Source organism: Acinonyx jubatus, chromosome F2 (genome assembly GCF_027475565.1).
Source record: "Acinonyx jubatus isolate Ajub_Pintada_27869175 chromosome F2, VMU_Ajub_asm_v1.0, whole genome shotgun sequence".
Classification (NCBI taxonomy): Eukaryota; Metazoa; Chordata; class Mammalia; order Carnivora; family Felidae; genus Acinonyx; species Acinonyx jubatus.
The window spans coordinates 65,931,068-65,957,163 of record NC_069394.1 but is presented as its reverse complement, the minus strand read 5'-3'; the positions used below and the strand labels follow the sequence as shown (position 1 = coordinate 65,957,163).

The window sequence follows — 26,096 nt, the reverse complement described above, 5'->3', positions numbered from 1 at the left end:
CAATGGACTGAAAACTCCCAGTTAAACCCTAAAGATTTTTTTCATGCAATCACGATTTCCCCATTTTTTGGAAGGAGAGGGAATAAGATATCTAAGGAGAAGATTTTATAGAGTTGACCTTGGTTCTAAACATGTGATATTCAGTGATAGAAAAATCTATTGATTGCTTAACTGTTCTTGTTACTCACCTGGATAAAACCCAAATAAATTCACAGCCACTGTGCTGAAGAGGCCATATGGCTTGTAATTAGACTCCTGCTCTCAGCCAAGATATTGAGACATTTATTACATTTGCTCTGTAGCATTCATCACACTTTGCTGCTCAGGTAAAGGGCATCAAGGAAGAGATTAAATTCACCTTCTCTCTTTTCACCAATCCCCACTCAATCTCCCTCCTACCTTCTTCCCCCCAACCAAAAGGGACCCATTTCTAAAACTAATTCATAGAAAAAAAAATTCTTGCAACTAACTAATCCAAAGTCCTTTACTTCTTCTTTATATAAATACATCAAATAAGCATCATCAAGGTTCCGGGCCAGGGGACCAGGACAAGTGAGTCAGCTCAGAATGCTGACCCAAAAGAAACTCAAAGTGGATCCAAAGTTTCTTCAATTTTTGGCTGCCAAGGTTCAGTGAACAAACAGTGTAAAAACCTGTTTACAGGTTTATTAAGATAGTTTTCTCACAGCAAACATTTATTGAGCACTTAATATTTGTTAGACACTGTGGTAGGAGCTAGAAAAAGAAAATACATGGACTGGGCTATCTTGGATTTTACAATTTAGCAGAGGAGATGGGAGACAAATTGAAATAATGACACTAAAGAGCTAGCTAATTTACAAGTATAAGCACACCAAAGAAAAGGCACAGGGGCTGTGATAATAAACACTAGGAGGCCTGACTTGTGAGACAATGTAACAAGGAACAGAAACAAGAGCATAAATGGGAACCAGTTATCCCTGGCAAAGCAAACCAAAGGATGCAGGTAAAGATAGCTTCCCTGAGGAAGTGACATTTAAAGCTGAAGACATAAAGAAGGAGAAGTTGAGGTATAGGAGATTATGGAGATGGATAACCCTAGAAGGGATGAATCTTGATACCAACAAAGCGTTTGGCACAGTATCTCCCTACACCCTGTAGATAAGATGGCAAATAATGTTCTCCATGCCAGACAAAGCAGTTAAAATCATATTGGGCTGTTCTACTGAACAGTTTTATCAAGGAATTGAGTAAAGCAGTAGTTGTACAGAGATCACAGTTGCAAATAACCCCAAAATGGGAGTTGTTCAGATAAGGGCTCATCCCATCAAAGTATGATAGAGAGAAAGCAGCTAGAATCTTAGACATTTTGCTAGAGAAGAGCAAGAGCCGTAAAATTTAACTAGATAAAGGGGAAAAGGAGTTAAGAGAAACCCAGGAGGTTCTGAGGAGGAAAGGACAAAAAGTAGAGGAGAGGTGAAATTTTATTCAGCCATAAAAAGAATGAAATACTGACACGTGCTACAATGTAGATGAACCTGTAAACATTATGCTAAGTGGAAGAAACCAGACATCAAAGGACAAATATTGCATGATACATTTATATTAAATAACCAGAACAGACAAGTCCATTGAGGCAGAAAACTGATGGTTGCCAGGGCCTGGGGAAGGGAGAAACAGGGAGCAACTGCCTAATAGGTACTGGGTTTCCTTTGGGGGAAATGTCTTATAACTAGATAGAAGTGGTGAATTATACTAAATTGTTTGCTTTAAAATGACTAATTTTATGTGAATCTTACCTCAATTAAACAAATACACAGGGGTGCCTGGGTGGTTCAGTCGGTTAAGCATCTGACTCTTGGTTTCAGCTCAGGTCATGTTCTCATGGTTCATGAGTTCAAGTCCTGTATCAGGCTCTCTGCTAATAGTATGGAGCCTGCCTGGGATTCTCGCTTTCTCCCTCTTTCTCTCTCAAAAATAAATAAACTTAAAAAAAACCCAAACAAACATAGAGGAGAAGGGTAGAACAAAATTTGATTAGAGAAAGAAATTAAATACCCTTCCTACAGAAGAGAAGTTTCTTTGTTCTCTGCAAATTCACCCATGGCAGGGAGTGGAAGATGCCACAGGCCTAACCAACTCACAAAGTAAGGGAAAATGAGAAAGTGGATTATTAGCCTTTTATGCCAACGACTTTGAGAGCAGATACTATTATGGCTACAACCAAGGGCTTTGGAGTCAGACAATTCCATCTCAAGCCCTAAATATAGGTTATTGGTTGAGGTGTTGGGGGTAATTCACTTAATTCCTTAATCTGTTATTGTTTTTATTAAATACTAAATACATACAAATATTATGACCTGACTTTATACCTTTTATAAAAAGAATATGCCACTACCTTTTCAGTTCCTAGTGACTTTTCCCTCTGCTATCTTAAATCCTTTGTAATCATTTTTTTCCTTCAGTTTTATTGAGATATTTGATGTACAGCATTGTTTAAAGTATACAATGACCTGACTTATATATATTTATGAAATGATTACCACAATATGTTTAGATAACATCCATCATCTCATCTGGATACAAAAAGAAAAAAGAAAAAAAGTTTTTCCCTGTGATGAGAGCTTTTATGATTTACTCTCTTGGCAACCTTCAAATATACCATATAGCAGTGTTAACTACAGTCATCATGCTGTATATTACATCCCCAGAAATTATTCATCTTATAGCTACAAGTTTGTACCTTTTAACTACCCTCACCTCTGGTAACCACAAATCCAATCTCCAATAAGTTTTATAATCTACATATAAGTGCGATTATACAGTATTTGTCTTTATCGGACTTGCTTCACTTAGTTTAATGTACTCACATTCTATCCATGTTGTTACAAATGGCAGGATTTCTTTCTTTTTATGGCAGAATAATATTCTATCACATACACACTTTTTATTTATCCATTCAAACATCGATGGACACTTAGGTTGTCTCCATCCATGTCCTGGCTATTATAATGTAATAATTTCCTTAATATTCTTTTTAGCATTACAAATAAAGAAATTTGCATTCCTAATCCATATATTGCTTGGTTTTGCATATTTCTGAACTTTAAGTGAATGGGCTTATATTCAACAATTATCCTCCAACTTGCTTTTTTTTTCAAAACTCAACATCCTATTTCTTTTTCTTTTTAAAAATTTTTTTAATGTTTATTTCTGAGACAGAGACAGACAGAGCATGAGTGGGGGAGGGGCAGAGAGAGAGGGAGACACAGAATCAGAAGCAGGCTCCAGGCTCTGAGCTGTCAGCACAGAGTCCAATGCGGGGCTCGAACTCACAAACCATGAGATCATGACCAGAGCTGAAGTCGATTGCTCAACTAACTGAGCCACCCATGCGCCCCTCAACATGCTATTTCTAAGATCCATTCACATTATGACTGCCTTTCATTCATTTTCACTGTTGTATAGTATTCTTCTGTGAGAACATCCCATAAATTTATTTACCCATTCTACTGCTAACAGATATTTGGGTAGTTTCCACTTTTTTGTCCATTAAAAACAATGCTTCTATGAATGTTCTTATACATATCTTCTGGTGCGTAAGTGCTAACAGCAAATACCTTAGTCAAAGTGTTTGTACATCTATACTTTATTACATAATGCCACGTTGTTCTGCAAAACTATTGCACTAATTTCCATTACTACTAAAAGTTAATGAGAGTTCCTGTTGTTCCACATTCTTGTCAACACTTGATATCACCAGACTAATTGTGTGCCAATCTGGTGGGTGGGAAATGGTATGCCATTGTGGTTCTAATTTTTATCTCTTTTCTTATGTTGTTAATTTGAGTTTTTCCTTCTATGAAATGCCTATTCAAATCTTTTGCAGGTTTTCATTATATCATGTACTTTTTTCTAACTGATATTTTTATATTTGGGTATTAACTCTTTATCATGTTTGTTTAAAATGTATTCTCTCAGTTTATGTCTTGGTGTTTTTTCACTCTATGGTATCTTTTGATACACCAAAGTTCTCAGTTTTAATGTAATAAAATGTCAATTGTTGTCTTTATCTTTGGTGATTTTTGTATTTTAAGAAATCTTTCCCTATCCCAAGGATATAAAGGGGTTCTTCTATGTGGTCCTTTCAAAGTTTATAGTTTTGCTCTTCACATTTACATGTTTAATCATCTGGACTGATTTTTATATGTCATATGATGTATGGTTCCAGTTTCAAGTTTTACATATAGAAAAAAATTGTCAGAGCACAGTGATTTCTAGTCTTGGTTTCAGAATACACTAAGTTTCAATAGATATATGGAGGACTTTCTGGTCTTTCTATTCTGGTTCACTGCTCATTTTGTCTATCTGTATGCAACACCAGGCCCATTTGTAAAATTCCTGGTACTGTTTAGGCAAGTCTTCCCGCTCTGTTTTTCAGGGAAGTCTTATGTATCCTTGGCCTTTTGCTTTTCCATATAAATTTTAGAATCAGTTTTGTCAAGTTTTTAAACAAAAGATATTTAAATAAAACCTTTGAAATCTTGTTTAGAATTGCAGTGACTCTGTAGATCAGTTACATACTATTGACATTTTTAAAAATGTGTCTTCTAACATGTGACATGGTATATCCCTTCTTTACTGGCTTTTGCTAAGGATATCTTACGTATTTTTGGCTACATTTATTCCTGAATGCTTTATCCATTTTTATATAGTTACAAATAAATAACATTAATTTTATACATTGTTTTGGTATACAGAAATGTGCTTTTTTTAAACATTGATTTTGAATTAAAGAAACTAGCTAAGCTCTCTATTTCCAATTATTTATCTGTAAATTCTTCAGGGTTTCTACATAATTGCTTGTATCATGTATGAACAGTGATAGTTTTTATTCTTCCTTCCCATCTCTTATAATTTTTTTTCTCTGTCTTGCCGTTCTGTTTTTGCTGAGACTACCGGTAAAATGTTGAAGAGAAGATGCTTTCAAGATTGCATCTTAACTATGAGGCTTGCTGTAGGTTTTGTCTCTGTTCCTTTTTGTTAGAACTTTGTCACGAGTGTAAAAGTTTATCAAATATTTTTTTCTTCATCAGTTGAGATGATCACGATTTTTCTCCCTTAATCTGTTAATGTGAAGAACTATATGTTATTTTCCAATGTTAAAACAATCTTGCATTCTTGAGATAAACCCAATGCAGTCATGATGAATTAACTATTTTTTGATAAAATGGGTTTGCTAATGTTTTGTTTTAGATGTTTGTATCTATATTAATGAGTGAAGTTGGTCTATAATTTTCCTTTGTCAAAATTTCCTTATAGGGTTCTATATCAAGATTATGCCTCATGAAATAAATTAGAAACGATTCCTTCTTTTTAAACTTTTCTTAAAGATTTTGTGTATTATTACATTTATTTCTTTCTACAGGATTTTGTAGGACTTTCTGGGCTAATGTGTGATTGTACAAATTTTAAGTTACTGATTCAATGTATTTAATGTCTATAGGCCATCTAGATTTTCTTTATTAAAAAAAATAGTTCTTCAAAATTTCTTCTTATTACCTTTCATGTATTTGCATTACTGTCCCATTTTTCACTCCCTGTATTGGTTATTTCCATTTTTTTAGCAGTGCTACCAGATATTTGAAAATTTAATTGGTCTTCTCAAATAACTTTTGGTTTTGATTCTCTTGTATATTTGATTCTATTTAATTTCTATTCTTTATTATTTCTCTTAATTTATTGTTAGTTTTCTAACTTCTTAAATTTTATACTTCTTTTCATCCTTTCTTCTTTTGTGATATTAAGCATTAAAGGCTATAAATTTTCCTATAAGTAACACTTTAGTGTCACACACACACATTCTTATATTGTTCTTATAATCAGAGTCCTAAATATTTTCTCATTTCCATTATAATTTTTTCTTTGATCTCTAAGTTAGGCCTAAGTTTTAATTTGTAGACCTGTGGGGTTTTTCAGGTTTTTTATTATTGTTTGCATCTATAACTTAACTGCACTGTGATCAGAAATTATGGAGAGCATGATACAATAGTTCAAAATGTCTTCAGGCTTGCTCTGTATCCTAGAACTTAATTTTTATAAATGTCCCACATTGCTTCAAAACAATACATTCTGCATTTGTTAGGTTCACCGTTCCATATATGACTGTTAAATAAACCCAACTTATTGTATGTACTAGTTTGCTAGGGCTGCTGTTAACAAAGAACCACAGACAGGGTGGCTTGACAACAGAAATTTATTCTCTCACAAGTGCGGAGGTTAGAAGTAGAAGATTAAGGTGTCATTAAGATTGACTCCCTCTGAGGCCTCTCTTCTTGGCAGGTAAATGGCCATTTTCACCTTATGTCTTCACATGGTCTTCCCTCTGTGTATCTGGGTCCTAATAACATCTTCTTATAATGACACCAGTTATACCGAATGAATGCCCACCCTGAAGATCTCATTTTAATTTAATTACCTCTTTAAGAACCCTCTCTCCAAATTTGATTCATATTTGAGGTACTGGGGGTTAGAACTTATGAGCTGGGGCAGGGGGAAGAGGTATGTGTGACACAGTTTAGTCCACAACATTGTACTTTTCAAATTCTTTATATCTTTAAAGATTTGTTTGTTTGTTTCACTGGTCAGTTACTGGAGGAAGCATTCAAATCTTCCACCATGATGATGGATTTCTCTATTTTTCTATAAAGTCTATCAGTTTTGCTTCATATATTTTGAGGCTATTTTATTAGTGTATATAAGTTTAGAATTTTTATAGTAATTTGGTGAATTGAATATTATGTTATTATCTGGTTACTCTTTAGCTCTATCAATGCTTTTTGTCTGTTAAAGTTATGTTAGCTTTCTCTTATTTATTTATTTATTTATTTACTTACCTACTTACTTATTTAGAGTGTGCGCCTGAGCCAGGGAGGGGCAGAGGGAGAGAGAGAATCTCAAACAGGTTCCATGCCCAGCTCAGAGCCCAATTCAGGGCTCTATCTCATGACTGTGAGATCATGGCCTGAGCCAAAATCAAGAGTCAGGCACTTAACCAGTTGAGCCATTCAGAAGCCCCACATCAGCTTTCTTTTTATTAGTGTTTGTGCGGTAAGATGTTTACATCTTTTCACTATCAACTTTTTTGTCTTTATGTCCTTTGATGTGTGTTTTATAAATGTGGTGGGGAGGAGGGATTTATTCAGTTTGAGAAAGTTTTTCTTTTAAATAAAGTATTAAGTCCATTTGTATTTATTATAATTAACTATATATTTCAATTATTTCCTACTCTCACAGGAAGTATATATACTTCCTTTTTGTGTATAGCACAGTTTTTAAGAGAATAGACTCTAAGAAATACTGCCTACGTTTGATTACCAGCTCTATTACTTACTACCTGAGTAACTTGGGCTACTTACTTATAATTAGTTATATTTAATTATCACTTTAAATTGACTTTTTTTTCTGTTTCTCTTTTCTTTTTTCTTTCTTTTGTAATGAAAGATTTTTTTTTTCGTATTTCATTTCTTTTCCTCCCCCAGTTGGGAAATTATATTCTTTGCTCTGTTCTTTAAGGGTTATTCTAAACATTTATCAAGCATACTTAAGTTATCAAAGTTTAAAGTTAATTCTTATCTTTACCCCTCCTGAACAATACCTCTGTAATACCTTAATTCTGATCACTCCCTTTCTGATTTATACACCATTGCTGTATTCTAGTTTGATCTTAATTTAAGCCTCATAAATTATTATTGCTGTACATAATCAATAATCATTTAGTTTTATTCACATACCTACCATTTTCTTTACTAATCATCATTCCTTTTTACAGCACAAATTTTCTATCTAGTAACACTTTCTTTGTGCCTGAATCACATCTTTTAAATTGAGTCTGTTGGTAGCACAATTTCCATTTTTATTGTCTGAAAATGCCTTTATATTATGGTTTTTAAAAAAGTAACAATAGCACAGTTTGTAAACAAATTTAGGTTGATAGATACTTCTTTTAACATATTAAAAGTATAATTCCATAGTTTTCTGGCCTACACATTTGCTATTCAGAGATAAGAGTGCTGTTGAAACCACTGGTTTTCTTTAATGTCACTAAGATGTCTTAGATATAACTTTATCTTTAATTTATCCTGGCTTGTTCTTGAATCTGGGGATTGGTGTCTTTCTAGAGAATTCTTAGCCATTAAATCTTCAAAATATTGCCTCTAATTTTTTTTTTGAAAGTCTTATCAGATATGTTAGACTTTATCACTCTATTCCTCATGTCTTTTAACCTCTTTCATATTTTATTTCTTTGTTTCTCTATTACATTCTGGTTAACCTCCTCAGATCTGTCTTCCACTTCATTCTCTCTTTAGCTATAAACCCACTCATCAGGTTTTTAAATTTCAGATGTTTTAATCTCAACTTCTTTTTTAATAGTTTCAAAATCTACTTGGTCACTTAAAAAACACATGCAACTCTTTTTTATTCTATGTCTTAAAAGTGCAGGACTTGAAGTCTTTGTGGGTCTGATTTGGCCTATTGTTTCTACTAGCTCTCACTCAGTGTTCATTGTTTCTGTGTGTAATCTTTCACTCCCTCCTTCTCAATCTTTCCATCTCTCTCTCTCTCTCTCTCTCTCTCTCTCTCTCTCTCTCTTTCTCTCTCTCTCTCTCTCTCCCTGTTTTCACTATGAGTTACGTTTCTTGTAATTTTTTAGTTATTTTTTTGAGGGTCTTTCTCTATTTCTCTATATCTCCCTGATCTCTCTATTCATTTTTACCTTGAGTTCATGTATTTAAGCAATATTTTAATGAATCTTTGAGACCTGTGTTGAAGATGGAGCCATTCTCTTCTGCTAGGTGCTTGGGAGCACATCTTATACTGGACCATTTTAAACTAAATTATCAGCTTGAGGTTTCCTGGAACACATAGATATTTAAATTTGGTCTGCCAATATGTATGCTCATTGGCTTGCCATTAAGTATTTGTAGGGGAGCTCTTTCCTTTTTCACCTCAGCACCAAAAACGCAAGCCTAACAAATTTCCTTATAGATTTAGGGGTATGGTAACTTAGAGTGTGATAACCATTTTGGGTACAGCATTATGTGGGAAGCTTCCTATTAGACTTTCATCTAAGCAAGCTCCAAGTTCTGACCTCTCTCCCAACCAGGACCATATATGTAATTGTGCACTGAACAACTTTAGGGGGCATTTTGCATACAGATATACACTAGAGTCTATATGACATGTGTGGTAGACCTGTCCTCATCCCCACAAGATGGCTCAAGTTCACCAGGTTCAGCAATTGCTTCAAGTTGAAAGCTGGGTTCAGTGCTTTTGTTTTATAATTCTATAACGGACAGAACTTAAATGAAGAGTAAAGATAGTGTCTCCTCCCTTTTGAAGTCCTTTAAAGGGTAGGCATCCTCAATATCTTATGAACTGAATTGGTTTGCCAATCATCATTTCAACAAAAATATCTACCACTTGCCCCATTAAAGGAAATGTAACATAATAAGAGGGTGTTTATTGCTTTGCTTTGTTTATTTTTAGATGTGGACTTTCCAGTTGTTCTCCAGCCTACAAATGCAAATGAGAAAACACAGCTAATCAGAGAAGAACCTCGAAGTTATTGCACAGACTCTTAATATTGAGACCACTGAGGGTCCACAATACATCTTCTTGGTTCAACCATGTCTCCAGGTGGTCATGGGAGGGCAGGGTAGAAGGCATGAAATGCTGTGAACTTTTCCACATTTGTATTTTATTTTTTAGGTTAGGGAAAGATGATTGCTACATAATTTTCTCAGTAAGCAGTCTCACTCTTTGAGTAGAATTCCTAATGAAACACATTCCATTTTGATGAATAAAAGCCTGAAGAGTTATTTTATGCTCCTTGCATGAGGTAAGACAGTAGTACTGGACAGGCTTCATGAGCCTGCCCTTTATGTGACCCAGACCTAATTCCTTACTGTAGTATTCCAAACAGAAGCCACTTTTCATCTATTTAACTGAACTGCAATATTCCTATCTGCCACAAATATCATCAGCAAAACATATATGAGAATTTAAGAGGAATCTTGTGTATGTATGGAGACTTTTCCCTGTCAATATTCAATATGGCTAGAAAAATATTTCAAGAGGCAGGAAGAAATTATTAGGTAAAAAAGACAAATCACTTAATTTTGAAGTATATCTTTGAAAGATTAAAAACTGTCATTTACTAGAAATTGTTGAGTAAAACCAAGAAGAAAGGTTTTGTGTGTACTTTTAGATTGGCACAAAAACAAAAACAAAATATCAACCTGGTTAAGTTTATGGTTTTTCTGGATCCAGAAAAATTCCCAAACCAGCCCTAAAAATGTGTTGACCATTTTTTTTAAGTAAAAATAATTTTTCTACAACTGACCTAAATTAGACAAAGTGAGGAAAAGAAACATATAGGGTAAAAGGTAGAATTCTGAATTCTACAGCCTAACTTTAGACTTAAAGGCATATCATTTACCCCTTTTTGGGTGGGATTAATTACACTGATCAGAAAGTGCTCAGCTCTGTGCATGTTGAACAATTAAGCTCAAAGGTCATGTCTGCATTTACTATTTGATCTTTATATTCATTATGTGATCAAAACCATGTGCTAAAACTATGTTCTAAAATAGTACAGAAAGTGTTTGTTTTTTCTTGGTTCTTTATATAATATTGCAGCTTTCAAGATCTTATTATGTTTTTATATAATACTGCATGAAATGCCATTTTCTTTTTCTGTTTCTTATTCTCCCCTACCACCAAATTACAGTCAAATGAGCCTAAATATACATTGTAAGTGAAAACTGGTATTATAACTCTGACAGTTATGAAGTCATTAAAACTCTACTTTAACTCTTGAGTTACTGGATTTTTTTTTAATTGACATAATCAAGTAGGAAAAGCTCTGGTTTGAAAGTTAGGAAAGCTGGTTCTAATCTAAACTCTCACTACCTAGCCCTGTGACCAAGTGAGATGAGAATATGGCTGATTGCTCTGTGTCTCCATTTTCTTATCTGCTCTGACCACCTTCCAAGTTACTGTGAGACCAGATGAAATAGCTGAGGTGAAAGAACTTTACAGAATCAAGTATTTGGCAAATATGAGGTGGTTTTATGTGAATTTGTATATGTTTGTATAATGTGACTTCTTACATAGATAAACTCTTACCCAACAAAACCCAGGAAGATACCCAGTACTAATGGCTCCAGTGATCAGCAAGTACTTGGAACTCTGTATTCAACAAACAAGTGCTATTTTCCATTTGATGGGAACCTAAGATAAATAGCCCTGTCTGTGGATAATTTCAGCTACTACATTTCCTTCCTGAAGTCTTTTAAAGCAAAAGATCAGGCCTATTTTTGAAGAGCAACTGTAAATCACAAAGTTCCTTTCTTTCTCTCCCAGACCTCATTTTTCTTTCTCACATGGAATGTTTTACTTCTACTCACAGCTTATCCAGAGAGCTGGTACAAGAGTAGAAAGATGAGAACAGGACATGAATCAGAATCAGAATCAGATGGTCAGATTAAATTCATGAAGGGGTTCTTGTTAATGTTCCCCACAAAGGGCTAATTACCAGTTACAATGATGAATGTGTATGAATGAGGAAATGAATCTACAGAATGTCCATTGGCTACATAGAAACAAGGATCAACTCTTCATTTGAGGAGAGGCTATTTAGGCATCTTGTAGAGATCAACAGAAGCTACCATCCAGAGTCACCTGCAGGTCTTCTAAATTCATAAGTATCTTAGCAGAGAAGCACCAAGAGGAAACATGCTCACTGTGATCTTCATAAAGGGTCAAATGAACCAGCACTTCAGTGGCTTAACACCTAGTCCTGGGCTTCAGGTTATCAGGGTAGGTGATTTCATATAAGGTTTCAAAGTCCATCTATTTATTTTTTCCTCTTTTACATAAGAACATAATAAAATACATATATGCATTTTTGTTTACCAAAATACATATTTTTTAATTCTTTGAGAATAAATGACATTCTATTTCTACATTTTAAATGGTATGTATGCTAAAACACATCTGATGTGGCCTAAAATACACCCACCTGTAATGCACTGCCTGATCTTCTGATCTACAGAGAGGGTTCCACTTAGGGCTACATAATCTCTGTGGTTGGCACAAGGATGACTCCTCCAAGATGTACTTATCCTAATTCCCAGAACCAGTGAATATATTACCTTTTACAATAAGAGGGACTTTGTAGATGTCATTGCCAATGATTCTGAGATAGGGAGATTATCCTGGATTATCCAAGTGGGCACAATCTAATCACATGGCTCCTTAAAAATGGAGAATTTTTCCTGGCTATGAGAGAGATGTGATGACTGAAGAATGGTCAGAGATATGCTCTGAAGTTAGAGGAAGAAAAGGGCCATAAACCAAGGTATGCAGGCAACCTCTAAAAGTTGGAAATTTTAAGGAAATGGATTCTTCTCTAGAGCCTCCAAAAAAGAAATGCAGCTCTGCCACCACCTTGATTTTTGTCCCGTGACACACGTCAAACTTCTGACCTTCTGACTGTATGAGTTTAACACTGAATCAGTGCCTCTCACTTGTTTCTTTATTGTCCTTACTCCTTATTCTAGATTTCTTTTTCTTTTTCTTTTTCTTTTTTTTTATTCCTTCATCCTGAGTATCTAACTTCATTTTCTCCTCGGTCTCTTCTCTTCCCTGGTTCTCAATACTCCATCTCCTTCCCTGTTCTCTTCCCTTCTCCCACTCCCACCTTTCTTCCATTTGACATTTATTCCTTTGTTTTAGTCTCCTAATCTCTCTGCTGGCCACTACCAATGCCATGTCCATGTTTACTGGTCTTTTACATAAACTGTTATAAATCTACCCCCAACCAGCGCAGGAAGGAGAGATAGCAAATAGTCTGGGTAACAATATTCAGAAAGGTGAATATTTTCAAATTCAAGCACAGATACTCATAATGCTGATAGGTCAGAGAGGAACAGAAGTATTTTTCCAACAATTCTCTGAGTGTATTGACAGAAAAATAATTCATAGTGACCACATTCATTATTTGAATGTATGGCAAGGTAATTTATTGAGACATTAATTGTGTTTTGTCCTTAGTGAGACTCAAAGGAATGAGGGCTGTCCTTCTGAGATTCATCTTATAAAGGTCACTCCCTCGCTATTGTGACCTTGGAAGTTAAATATAATGGTAGAGAGACACCTAGAAAACCACCACCCAGGCTTTTGTTTGGGTGCTTGGGCTATTATAAGGGCTGTTAGAAAGAAATGTGAGGGAGAGAAGTAGCCCTGTTATGAGGGCCTTTGGACTAAAGATGGGTTTGGAAGTTTGGAGGGGAGCTCCCAGAGTAGCCCAGACTTGTGCCTCTGTTAGAGTAAGCAGTTAGTTAGATTCTAGCAGGATACCCAGAAGCCAGCAAAGAGGAAGTCATGGCCACCTATCAGGGAAGTCAGAGGCCTGTCCCGGCAGCAGTCCACAAGAAGCCAGATCAAACCAGACAGGCCCAAGAAGGTGGGTGTCATGACACGAAAACCCTGGCCAAAAAAGGAAGAAAAGGCCAAAACCCAGCTTCCAAGAAATCCCTGCCCCTAGTAATGAATATCCCACCCCTAGTTTGTAACTGTCAATAAAAGATAGAAACCCAAACCCCAGTGCGCACAGCTCTTCTTCTCTTTCTCTAAGTCACCCACTGTCACATCTGAAGAGTATACTCTAGCTTTAATAAACTTTCCCACTTGTGTCATTCATCCCTGTGTTGTGTCTGTCCTTGAATTCTTTCTCGTGAGGAGACCAAGAAGCTTCAGCGACACCTTTGGGACAGGCTGGGTCAAGGCTCCAGGGCCCAGGGTCTCCCCAGTTTACTGGCAATATCTCCACAGGGGAGAGCCCCTCTGATGAGATAGCACTTGGATGCTGGGTGACAGACAAATTTAAGTCATGGCTTCTTAGCCATAACAAAAGATTCCTTTACCCACACCTGGCCCCTCAAAGGAATCCTACGGGGTTGGACACAGAGACCCCAGGAGCAATGAGGCTGGAGCAAGATGAAGGGCTAGAAACTCACTTGGAGGAGGAAGACGGAAAACCTGAGGACCCCATACATCCCTAGGAAGTGGGGAAGACTCTAAAAACCTGGCTGAGGTGAAATTTCTTGCTACCTTGTTAAACTGCAGCTCTGAGTCAGAATTAAATTTAGAACATATAATGTATTTAGATGATGAAGAAACTTACCTAAGATCTTTTTTCAAATGTCACTTCTTCAAAGGCTTTCCCAGACTACCATGCCTAGAACTATAACCCACCTCATGCTTCCTATTCCCTACTTTTTTCCTTCATACCTTTCACTAACATACTTTTTAGTCTTGATTTATTGTCTGTCTCCCACACTGTGAAGGCAAAGATTTTGGGCTATTTTTGTGTTCTGCTGTATCCCCAGTGCTTAAAATAATGCCTGACACATGGTACACAGCAAGGAAATATTTGTTAAATGAGTAAATGTTTAACCTGTATCACAGAACAGAGAAATTCCTACCTGCTAGAAATGCAAAAGCTGCTAGAATCTTTAGCCTTTAGAATCTTTTTCCTTTAGGAAACAAAATAATGCCTGACACATGGTACACAGCAAGGAAATATTTGTTAAATGAGTAAATGTTTAACCTGTATCACAGAACAGAGAAATTCCTACCTGCTAGAAATGCAAAAGCTGCTAGAATCTTTAGCCTTTAGGAAGGCTTAGTATATTAATTTTTTTGCATATTAATATGAACAATTTGATTAATATAAAAATTAATGGTAGCTTGGCACCCAATAAGGTCTCTGACTCAATTACAGAGCTATCTTAAAAAATTTTAGCAGCTTGCCCTCCCTTACTCCTCACTGATGTGAAGGCAAATCCATCCCCAGAGCACCAGTCCTTCCCCAACAAAGAAAAACCTTTATCCGAGAAACACGAGTCCACTTCTCCAAACCCCTCTTTTTCCAGCCGCCCCTCCTAAGCACCTAAGTAACATTTATCTGTATATTATTCTTGAGCTGTTCTAGAGTACAAAGTATAAACTTAGATTAAGTTATGTATAACCAGTTTCTGTAAAACAAAGCCATTTCCAAATTGCAGATGGCTCAAATTAGCAGTGATTTCCAGAATGACATCTTAGAGTCAGAGTCTACATTTGTATTTTTCCCAGTGCTAAAAATGAAGTAGGAACTAACAAATATCTTTTGATTAACTGGTTAATTCTTACAACACATGTCATTTCTGAGAAAAGCCTTTCTCCAAAAAGAGGCCTAAACATGCTCAGTATTAAATGGGTGGGATACAGCTTTCTGGAACTTTCATGCTGTTCCCGGGCTGTCCCCAAGAAGCAAAACTAAATTCCCAGAATCCAATCAGCAGTAATAGGACAGCTGTTAACACTTTCTGCTCGCTACTGGGGCTGCCAACTCAGCTTTGTAATAGCGGAAAAATCCTATTACTGTATCAACTTCTTCAGCTCCTGAGAGCCCCCCCACCCCAGGCAGGTCCTTGTTCCCAGGCCCAGAAGGAGGGAATCTTACCTCGTGAAGGTTTTTTCCTTCTGAGTAATCTGTCCTGGTACCCAAATATCTCTACTCCCGAAACATTGTCCAGAGTCATCTATAATGCACTTTATTTTCTGGTGAAGAATAATTGGGGAGAAAATTTTTAGTGAAAATTTTCACTTTGGGAATGAAATTCCAACATTTTCTTAAATATTTTTAGAATGATCTATTTGGGCATGTTAATTATTAAACTGACATTTTTCAGGATTATTTATTATAATTGCAGAAAGCAGTATTTTAAAGCTAACCTAGGTTTAAAAGTAACAAATGATAGCCATCAGGAACAGAAAAATATTAAGTCTACTTATTGATTAACTTATAGCATAACAGTTTTATATAAAATGTCTTCATTTCAAAAGTTGCTTCATTGTATTTAGCATGGAATTTGTTTTTTAAACAATACATAGTATACTCAGAAAATAAAATTTTAGCTACCGAAACCTGAAAGATGCAGGTTATTCTGAGTAAGAGGGTAAAAAGAATAAAAGTGATTCACTTCCCTTCTTTCTACTTTTCTTTGTTCTCTCTTAAGTCTTTTCTCAGCACATGCCATCCCTCAAACTAAAGGATTTGAAAGGATGTGGGAAGTGATGGCTTTTAGGATCACAGGAGCATTTGTATTTTTAAAAGATGATTCATTCTTTCATGAATTAAAAATAAATCTGTCGAATGAACAATAATAACCAATAGTCATAGTGCTTACTACCTGAAGCTGCCCTAAGAGCTTCTTATTAACTTGATATATTTTATATTTATATATTCACTTAATACACCATCTAAGGGACAAGTACTATCAGCATTATCACTCCCCCATTTCCACACTAAGAAACTAAACCACACAAAATTTAAATAAACTTGGCCAACATCATCCAGTTAGTAAGACGTAGAACAGGCTTGTCCTCAAATCCATGGTTTTAACAGCTGCGCTATATTGCCTCTCCATGGTGATCTTAGATTTCCAACTACATTTGTCCTTCCTGAGAACTAACCCTCTCCATGTCCTGCCCAACTCCGTCCCAGAGCTCTCATTTTCAAAAGAATATTCATTTCTGTCACTCTATTATGTATCTTTCTCTTTAACTGCCCTTTGTAGTAATCATCCTCACTTAATTCTCAGGGCCTTCTTCAAAAGCAAATTCTCAAAGACTCAAAATCCTCAAATTCTGCAAGAGCAAATTCCCAAACACTTCCTCTGTTGCTGCTTCCTCCTCCTCCTCCTCCTCCTCCTCCTCCTCCTCCTGCTCCTATTCCTCCTCCCCCCCTCCCCCCTCCCTCCACTCCCAGCTCCCTGTAGCATTTGTTTACCTGGGAAGCCTGTGTAGCCTTGGTAGCTGTCTGCCACTTTCTCTTGTCTGACCAATGAATAGCTGCAGCATTAATCAAGTGAGTGAAAAGTTGGATTTTTTTTTTTTTAATTTTAAAAGTGATTCTAGAGCTGTGGATATTACTAAACAATCCTGACTAAAAATTTTGGTAAAGTTCCTGCCATAATTTTACAGGATAATAGACAGTGCTAAGAAAACTTTTAATATATTTTTAAATAGTATTTAGTACACAGTAAGTACTAAATATATATATATATATATATAGTATATTATATATATTTAGTACATATATGTATTTATTGTTTGTGTGTGTGTGTGTATATATATATATATATATTTAGTACTTACTATGTGCCAGACACTATTCTAAGTGTTTAATATAGATTAATTCATTTAATCCTCACAGCAAGACTCTGAAGTTGGTACTATTATTTCTCATTTCATAGATGGGAAAACTGGAGCTGTTAATTAACCTGTGACTTTAATAACAAGAGAACAAGCATTTGGACTCAGGTAGTCTAGCTCTAGGGTCTGTCTGCCTAATTATGACACCACCATAGCACCATAAGACATTTGAATTCTGTAAAGTCAGATATAACTACTTATTTAATATCAAAACAGCATTTATACTCAGTATACTCAAATTTGTTCCTCCCCTATTAAAAGTGAATACTATAGGTCTATAAATCCAAGTTAACACATTCTATTCCATTATTCTGATTCCACAAGATTGGGATGAGAACATTTGCTATTATATGTAAAAACAAGGCATTTCGATATCATTTATACAATAGGATGTATAGTTTTCCATGACTTTAATTATCTGTTCATAATAAAAGAAATTATACTCAATTTCTCCATTGTACAAAATAAGGTACAATTTTTGAAGTTTCTATTAGTAAAAATATACCATTGTTATGTCAGATGACTAAATTAATAACCCTTTATTATTTCTTCATAGGAAATACAACATGGCAAACTAATTTTTCCTAAAGGACCTGGAATTTTATCTCCCATCATTTAAAATAAACGTGTGTGTTCCACAGCAATTTATTTTGTTTCTGGTAGTCTGTGTATGTCAAATTGCCATTGTGAAAAGCACAGTACCCTCCACACTCTGGACCTACCAGTCTTTATTTTTTCCTTTGGCACTCCCCACTGTTAAGCCTACTATAGGTATTATTTATTGTCAACCTGTTGTCTGTCTGTCCCTTCAAAATATATGCTCCGAGAGCAGAAATTTGTGGCTGTTTTGCTTACTGCTGCATCCTCAGCACTGTAATAGTGCCTGGAACATAGTAGAGACTGAATAAATGTTTATTAAAGGAATAAATATGAATCTCTGAAGAAAATCTCCCTGCAACATCTTTTCCCAGCCCTAGTCCTCCAAATCTTACCTTCGGGAAAGACACTGTATGACCAAGATGATAGCTCTACTTTTCCTGAGTGTGAAAGACTGCAAATGAACTTGCAGTCTTATGGAGCCCTGGGAATTGGATGGGTCAGTCTTGCAATCTCCCTGTAGTGCAAATGGTTCCTTTTAACCTCCTTAAGAGAAGTAGGGGGCCAAGGGTTGCTCTCATTAAAATCTTCTGATATAGTGATTTGGCTTATAATTCAGGATTTAGCTTGGCTTAATCATCCTGATTCCATATTTGCAAATTTTCCTACTTGCTAAAATTTATTTCATGGTCATTTACAATAATATATATTAAATAAGGTATATAAACAGTAACACACAAAACACATATTGATCACTTAAGATAATGTTGTGAACAGAGGCTCACAGGAACTTAACCTTGTATTTTTCCCAAAAGCAAAGGTTCAGTATTCACTAAACCACTGTTTGTGGTGACTATATAGAACCTAACTACTGCAAATAACACAAATGAACTGTATCTCCTGGAGTTATCCGGAATAGTTCCCTTTCTAACCTTGAAAATGCTATCTCTTTGGTTTCTCATAACAAGCAAATGTTCTCATTCAATCTTTTGGAATCCTTCTTGGAAACAGTACACATTTACAGAAAGCCATGGATGAGGAATCTTTAAGTAAACCTGAGTTCAGCCCTGTTCCCCCAACCTGAAGAGTTATCCTGAAGAAATTATTTAACATTTCTTGGTAGAGCTTCCTGCTCTGCAGAACGGTTTCAACTGAAAGGAAGAACTTGAAAGTTCTTTCATATGCATATTTCAGCAGGTTTGATTTCTTCTGAGGCCTGTCTCCTTGGTTTGCAGATGGCCACTTTCTTGCTGTGTATTCACGTGGTTGTCTCTCCATGCATGCACATGTCTGGTGTTCTCTCTCCCTGTGTCCTAATCTAATAAGGACAGTAGTCATATTGGATGAGGGCCCACCCTAATGACCTCATTTTAATCTAATTATCTTTTTAAAGGTCCCCATCTCCAAATACAGTAACATTCTGAGGCACTGGGGGTTAGTATTAGAATTTGGAGAGGGGTAGGAGAAAATTAGTCCATAATATACACCATCAGTCTCTCAAAATTGTGCCAGATTTTGGTTTGCTTTATATTTGCACCATAAATTCTTTTTTTTTTTCCCCTTCAAGCATTTTATTTTGGCAAAACTTTGCAGATCTGTAATGAATATTTTTTAATGCTGGATGCATGCTAGAAACCATGTCAAGAATATAGATATTAATAAACATAGGTACTAATTTCAAAAATAACTCATGAAATAAGGACATTATATTAGTGCCAACTTTAGATCAAACACTTAAGTGTCTGTCATTGTACTAGCTGCTATAGGATATTATTTTAATTTCCAAAAATATCTTCTTTTTTTATGAAATTTATTGTCAAATTGGTTTCCATACAACACCCAGTACTCATCCCAACAGGTGCCCTCCTCAATGCCCATCACCCACTTTCCCCTCCCTCCCACCCCCCATCAACCCTCAGTTTATTCTCAGTTTTTAAGAGTCTCTTATGGTTTGGCTCCCTGCCTCTCTGTAACTTTTTTTTCTCCCTTCCCTTCCCTCATGGTCTTCTGTTAAGTTTCTCAGGATCCACATCAGAGTGAGAACATATGGTATCTTTCTCTGTATGACTTATTTCACTTAGCATCACACTCTCCAGTTCCATCCACGTTGCTACAAAAGGCCATATTTCATTCTTTCTCATTGCCATGTAGTATTCCATTGTATATATAAACCACAATTTCTTTATCCATTCATCAGTTGATGGACATTGAGGCTCTTTCCATAATTTGGCTATTGTTGAAAGTGCTGCTATAAACACTGGGGTGCAAGTGCCCCTATGCATTAGCACTCCTGGATCCCTTGGGTAAATTCCTAGCAGTGCTATTGCTGGGTCATAGGGTAGATCTATTTTTAATTTTTTGAGGAAACTCCACACTGCTTTCCAGAGTGGCTGCACCAGTTTGCCTTCCCACCAACAGTGCAAAAGGGTTCCCGTTTCTCCACATGCTCACCAGCATCTATAGTCTCCTGATTTGTTCATTTTAGCCACTCTGACTGGCGTGAGGTGGTATCTCAGTGTGGTTTTGATTTGTATTTCCCTGATGAAGAGTGATGTTGAGCATCTTTTCATGTGGCCATCTGGATGTCTTCCTTAGAGAAGTGTCTATTCATGTTTTCTGCCCATTTCTTCACTGGATTATTTAATTTTTGGTTGTGGAGTTTGGTGAGTTCTTTATAGGTTTTGGATACTAGCCCTTTGTCAGATATGTCATTTGCAAATATCTTTTCCCAATCCTTTGATTGCCTATAAGTTTTGTTGATTGTTTCCTTTCTCTTTATCTTCAAGAGGTCCCAATAGTTCATTTTTGCTTTTAATTCCCTTGCTGTTGGAGATGTGTCAAGTAAGAAATTGCTGCAGCTGAAGTCAGAGAGATTTTTTCCTGCTTTCTCCTCTAGGGTTTTGATGGTTTCCTGCCTCACATTCAGGTCCTTTATCCATTTTGAGTTTATTTTTGTGAATGGTGTAAGAAAGTGGTCTAGTTTCATTCTTCTGCATGTTGCTGTCCAGTTCTCCCAGCACCATTTGTTAAAGAGACTATCTTTTTTTCACTGGATATTCTTTCCTGCTTTGTCAAAGATTAGTTGGCCATACTTTTGTGGGTCCAATTCTGGAGTCTCTATTCTATTCCATTGGTCTATATGTCTGTTTTTGTGCCATGGACCATGAATTCTTTATAAAGCTCTTTGTATTTTTTTCCAGAAATTTCTAATTATCTTTGGCTTGCTTTTTGAGAAAAGTGACAAGCCGTTATCATATCTGTAAAGTCTTCCTGGTCCTTAATCACACTGTTATGAAAGACTCCCCTTTCTTCTTAGAGCCCTCTGACACACCTTTTGTTTTTTCCTAATTTGTCCTGATTGCTTTCTTGGCTTGTTCCCTTTTTACTTAAATTCTATGTACTCCTCTTCTTGGATTTTTTTTTTTTTTTTTTTTTTTTTTTACTGAAGTACATCTATGGCAGACACAGAGATTTGCTGCTAGATTGATTGCCTTTCAAGAAAGAACTGCCCAGCTGCAGAGAGGATAGTTAACTGAGAGCCTCCAGGTGTTACCTCCTTTAGGGTCTACCTCAGCTTTCCAGAGGAGGTATTCAGTCTTTGGCCTATGACTGAGCAAAGTGATGGTCTGAAAACCTATTCATTCCTACCCAATTCAGGACTCCTCTGAAGGGAAATCTTTGCTCTGCAGGTACCAAGCCTATCAGGTCCACATTGCTGTCTAACTACCCCTACCTAATACCGTGTCCTCTCCTTTTCCATTCACAGATGTTACTCCCCACTATAATTTTATACTCTAGTTCTGTGTCAACTCCTGCTTCCTAGAGAACCCAATCAGTATAACATCTTCAAGTAATGTTTATTTTTTTGTTTCAGAAAGGAATCATAGGATTTAAATTTTATGACACCTTGCAAGTGTGAACTATTTATTCTCATATGTGATTGCAACTTTGATTGTTTATACAATTCTGGGTTCAAATTATTTCCCCAGAGAACTTCAAGAATCTTGCTCTACTGTGTTCTAGCACCCAGTATTGCTGATAAGAAATCTGATCAAAATCTGATTTTCATTCTTTTGTAGCTAGCCTGTTTTTTGTTTGTTTTGTTTTATTTCTTTCTGTCCCCATCTCTGAAAGCCTAGGCTTTCATCTTTATCCTCAATGATTTTACATTTCACTAGGCTGTCCAGGCATGGTTGTTTTCTGTCACAAGTAAGAGAGCCAGAAATCATCCACCATCTTGGCCCTCTTGGAGGGTGTTACTCTGGTCTGGCTGACTGCTGGGGAAAGAGTGCAAGAAGGGGATACACCAAGAAGCTAGAGTTTCTCCCACAGGGCAATGATGTCCATGACCGTGACCTTTGCAAATAATCAACCCCTTACTTGTCACCCTTGTAAAATGAGAAGAAAGTAAGAATAAGATGGAGGCTCTTTCCTTGGAGACTCATTTTGAAAGTTCTGTCAACAAACTTGGGAGAAGGCCTGCAACATATGGCCGCAACTTCCCACAGAGGTAATTTTTTTAAACTCTCAGGAATACTATGTAACTTGAAACAAATATTAGCTTGTTACCTGCAAAAATGGCAAAATGTTCACTAGGAAACAAAAATAAAACCCACCATCATTTTGTTCAAATTGTACTTGTCCCCCCCCCCCCCCCAATTTTTAGCTTCCTTTAACTGTTTATGTGACCTTAAGGAGACTGCTTTCCCAGTTAAAAACTAGTCCTTTCTCCTAACCCCACATTTTCTCCTCCCTAACATATCTTCCCGAATTTCACATTTTTTTTTAAAGCTTTTACTTTTGGAAATTGCTATTTTCCTTGAGGAAATTTAAGAGAATTCTAAACTACTCTCCACAAATAAGATCACTTCAAAATAAAAACCCAATGTACTCAAACCAACATTATGCCCTCTCGGTTAAAAGACCCTTGAGAACAGAATCCAAGCTATTCGATGGTTTTTATGCTATGCTTACAACCTAGGAGGGGCTCGATACACTAATTAAGATGAAATGTAAAACAGGAACCGAATCAAAAATACCTTGACTTTCTTTCGTCAGCACTGTCAGGGCGTGTGCGTGGGCAGTTTTTCTCGTGACTTTGGTGACTAAAGTCTTCAACTATTTTACAAGACCCGACGAATGAAGCTGCTGCAGAAGCAGCCCTGGCATTTCAACCAGCTTCCTCAATGGGACTGCGGGCTTCACTTTCCCTAACCCAGCTTCCTACCTGGAATTCCTGAGCGGCTGATCTCCCCAGCCTTCCCCAGAGCCTCCCCCCGCCCGTGTCGGAAGCGCTCTCGCGGGCAGTTAGCCGCGCGGCCGCGGCTGCCTCTCCTTAGTGCTCGAGAGAGTTCGACGGGGCGGCACTGGAAGCGACGCACAACAGATTTCTGGACTCGAAGTGTAGTAAAATACTCTCGGCATTTGTGACTTGAGGAACCCTGAAGAAGTAATAATCTTTGCTTTTAAAAAAATCATTGTGACAAAAATGCCGAGCCAGGCAGGAGTCGAACCTACAATCTTCTGATCCGTAGTCAGACGCGTTATCCATTGCGCCACTGGCCCTCCACACAAGGAGAAACTGAGGGGACATACAGATTAGAGTGGTAAGGCCACACTCGGGCAGTCACTCCCAATATAGGGTGGTAAAGGAAAAGTAAAGGAAGGTGGTGTCGGAGTTGCTGAGTCTTGGTACCACTAGCTCTAGGACACACGCATTGGGGGTCCTTTCCGGGGTCTGTCAGGATCCCACGAAGGGGAGCCAGGTTGTGTTTCTGCGCACGCGTGAAACAATACACAGGCATTTACTCCCTTCCCCTCCCCGTTCCGGAGTACGCATGCTCTATTCAGTCTCTAGCCCGCAGCTGTGCTCGCTCGGGTTCTTGAACATTGAGTCTCAAGGGGCACGGACAGCTTACCCGTCCCTTCGATAGCTCAGCTGGTAGAGCGGAGGACTGTAGCTGACTTCCTGACAGGAGACATCCTTAGGTCGCTGGTTCGATTCCGGCTCGAAGGAGACAAGTATGCTTTTTGTCAACTTTCTACGATTTACGGCCCTTTCCACGGGTCTCCTTTCCTAGTATAATATTCCAACGAACACTTGGAGATTCTGGTACTTTCGCTCCAGTTTTGGCCTATGGCAGCATACCCCGTATGAAATATTTTGTGAATTACCCAAGCGGGGACGTGCTGTCCTAGTAACAAGCGCCGAAGTGAGTCTGCGCTCTGCGGGGCGGCTGCCAGGTCCCGGCCTTCTGCTCCTTTCTAAATCGTCTTTGGCGTTTCCCGAGTCCCCTGAGCATACAGAGAAAGGTCCCGAGCCAGCCAGCCGCCTGCTCTTTTCCTCAGAGCTCCGGGGAGAGGGGGCAACTCGAACGCTCTTTCCAGCGGCCATGAGAAGATGGGGGGGGGGGGGGGGTCACCAGAAGGATACCTTGTGATGGGCAAACCTGGGAGTCGGGAAAGAAACGCGGTAGAAAGCACACGAAGCTTAGAAAATGAGTAAACATTATAAAGAAAAGTCGGCACCTGTCTCCCCGCTCCCTTCGATAGCTCAGCTGGTAGAGCGGAGGACTGTAGGCCCCGATGTCCCTAGCCATCCTTAGGTCGCTGGTTCGATTCCGGCTCGAAGGAGAGTGTTTATTAATTTTTGTTACTTTGGCCTCAGCTGTGACGCAAGATCAAGAACATGATTAAGAAAAACATTTTTTCCATTTCTAAATGCTCTGACCTCTCTCTAGGGGAAGAGATAACCGGCCGTGCCCAGCGGTGGGGGATTAGCTCAAATGGTAGAGCGCTCGCTTAGCATGCGAGAGGTAGCGGGATCGATGCCCGCATCCTCCAACCCTTTTCTCCTCATTCCGTGTAATAGTTTTTCTTTCGATTCTCATTCAACTCAAGTAGAACTTGAAATCAGCTCTCAGGCAAGTGAGAGACAAGGCGAACTTGAGGTTACCGTTTCCTAGAACTCCCCAGACGAGGGATAATGGGTGCTGACGGAGTTTATTCTTACAACTTAAAATTTTTAGACCCATTTACTTTGGGAGGTTCACGAAATTGGTTCTTTTTCTGTCCAAAAATGGTTACAGATTGCAGTCCCATCTGTTCCCACTTTGTGATTTGTACTCGATCGCTGCACTTCCAAGGACCCATTTGATACTAAACTGCCCGGATTTAAGGGGGGACTGACAGAAAAACAACGCAAAAAACATTGAACTTGGAAAAGGACGCTGGCTACTTTAAACTTAGCGTTAAGCCGAAGCGAGAAGTATTCCGCTCCACATCAACTTTCAGTGGGGTGACCAACTCTGGGCCGATCTACTAAGGTAGGATAAAGATACCTGAAGAGAGGTGAGGAAGCGGAAGGGTTTAAACCTAGAAGCTGGCTACTGAAGGAGGGGTTCTAATGCCCTTTTCCTCGTGGGGAGTAACTGTGGAGAACTGGAGACCAGCACTGAAAAGGAATTAAATGGAAAAAAGTTTTACGTAGGGCTGATTTTGAGCATAGTCTAGTTTGTTAAAGACAAAACAAAAACAAAATAAATACACACACACTCACTGAAAGATTCAGAAGTTGAGCAGAACACACACAAAGGCTTTTCTGGAAATATATGCTCCCTATCCTAATTTACTAGAATATAGCCTTTAAAAAGCTGTTGAAACTATACTGTGGTTCTCAACACAAAACATAAATTTACAAAGACAAAGGCAGAAATACTATCTTTTTTGAGGATTACAATTAGTAAATGATAATTCTTTTATCTCATGTTCATTTTAGGGTTCTAGGCAACCTGTATTTTTTTGTACTAATGTATACAACCTGCTGCATTTTATTGGTATATCTTTCATTTTCTAGGGCAGTCTCCATTTTTATCTCACTTTACTCTTTTCAATAAAGTCTTTAAATTGAATGTATAGTGATTCATTTAAAATATATCATTATTTTCATAAAAACAAATTTATAAAGTAGGAAAAGGAATCCTTTTATCAGATGTTAGGTCTCAATTTCCAGTTGAGATTATGAGTACTCTAACTGGCTGACTAGAGGAGCTGACAGTGAAATTATAAATGACTAAAAGATCAAGGAATGGGTAATAAGTGGAAGGAATGCTCTCCAAATCCAGGTGGGAGCACATGGTTAGGGCAGGTGAGCTGGGTAAGAACTCAAACATCTCAGGATCAGCAACTTAGGT

General features: G+C 37.4%; 1 protein-coding gene, 1 long non-coding RNA gene and 4 other non-coding genes across 8 annotated transcripts in view; 4 read left to right on the top strand and 2 right to left on the bottom strand.

The window, feature by feature from the left end:
• The window catches only part of DNAJC5B (DnaJ heat shock protein family (Hsp40) member C5 beta), an 81,823-nt gene extending 72,157 nt beyond the window's left edge, over positions 1 to 9,666 (top strand). For all 3 annotated transcript variants that reach the window (XM_053208292.1, XM_053208294.1, XM_027042755.2), the window contains one exon: positions 9,529 to 9,666. In XM_053208292.1, the coding sequence (XP_053064267.1) occupies positions 9,529 to 9,623 (95 nt within the window). In that variant the 3' untranslated portion in view covers positions 9,624 to 9,666. The remainder of the gene's footprint in view (positions 1 to 9,528) is intronic.
• LOC128312840 (uncharacterized) overlaps positions 1 to 23,886 on the bottom strand; it is a 130,458-nt gene extending 106,572 nt beyond the window's left edge. Inside the window, exons 1-2 of the long non-coding RNA XR_008292657.1 lie at positions 22,944 to 23,886; positions 15,554 to 15,651 (exon numbers count right to left, since the gene is read on the bottom strand). This is a non-coding gene — a long non-coding RNA (uncharacterized LOC128312840). The remainder of the gene's footprint in view (positions 1 to 15,553; positions 15,652 to 22,943) is intronic.
• Positions 23,397 to 23,469, bottom strand: TRNAR-ACG (transfer RNA arginine (anticodon ACG)). Its single transcript has one exon. It is a non-coding gene; the product is annotated as a tRNA-Arg (tRNA).
• Positions 23,828 to 23,920, top strand: TRNAY-GUA (transfer RNA tyrosine (anticodon GUA)). Its single transcript has 2 exons — positions 23,828 to 23,864; positions 23,885 to 23,920. It is a non-coding gene; the product is annotated as a tRNA-Tyr (tRNA).
• A 526-nt stretch (positions 23,921 to 24,446) lies between these two features.
• On the top strand, positions 24,447 to 24,537 carry TRNAY-GUA (transfer RNA tyrosine (anticodon GUA)). Its single transcript is given in 2 exon segments — positions 24,447 to 24,483; positions 24,502 to 24,537. It is a non-coding gene; the product is annotated as a tRNA-Tyr (tRNA).
• A 137-nt stretch (positions 24,538 to 24,674) lies between these two features.
• Positions 24,675 to 24,747, top strand: TRNAA-AGC (transfer RNA alanine (anticodon AGC)). The gene has a single exon. It is a non-coding gene; the product is annotated as a tRNA-Ala (tRNA).
• Positions 24,748 to 26,096: the final 1,349 nt, after the last annotated feature.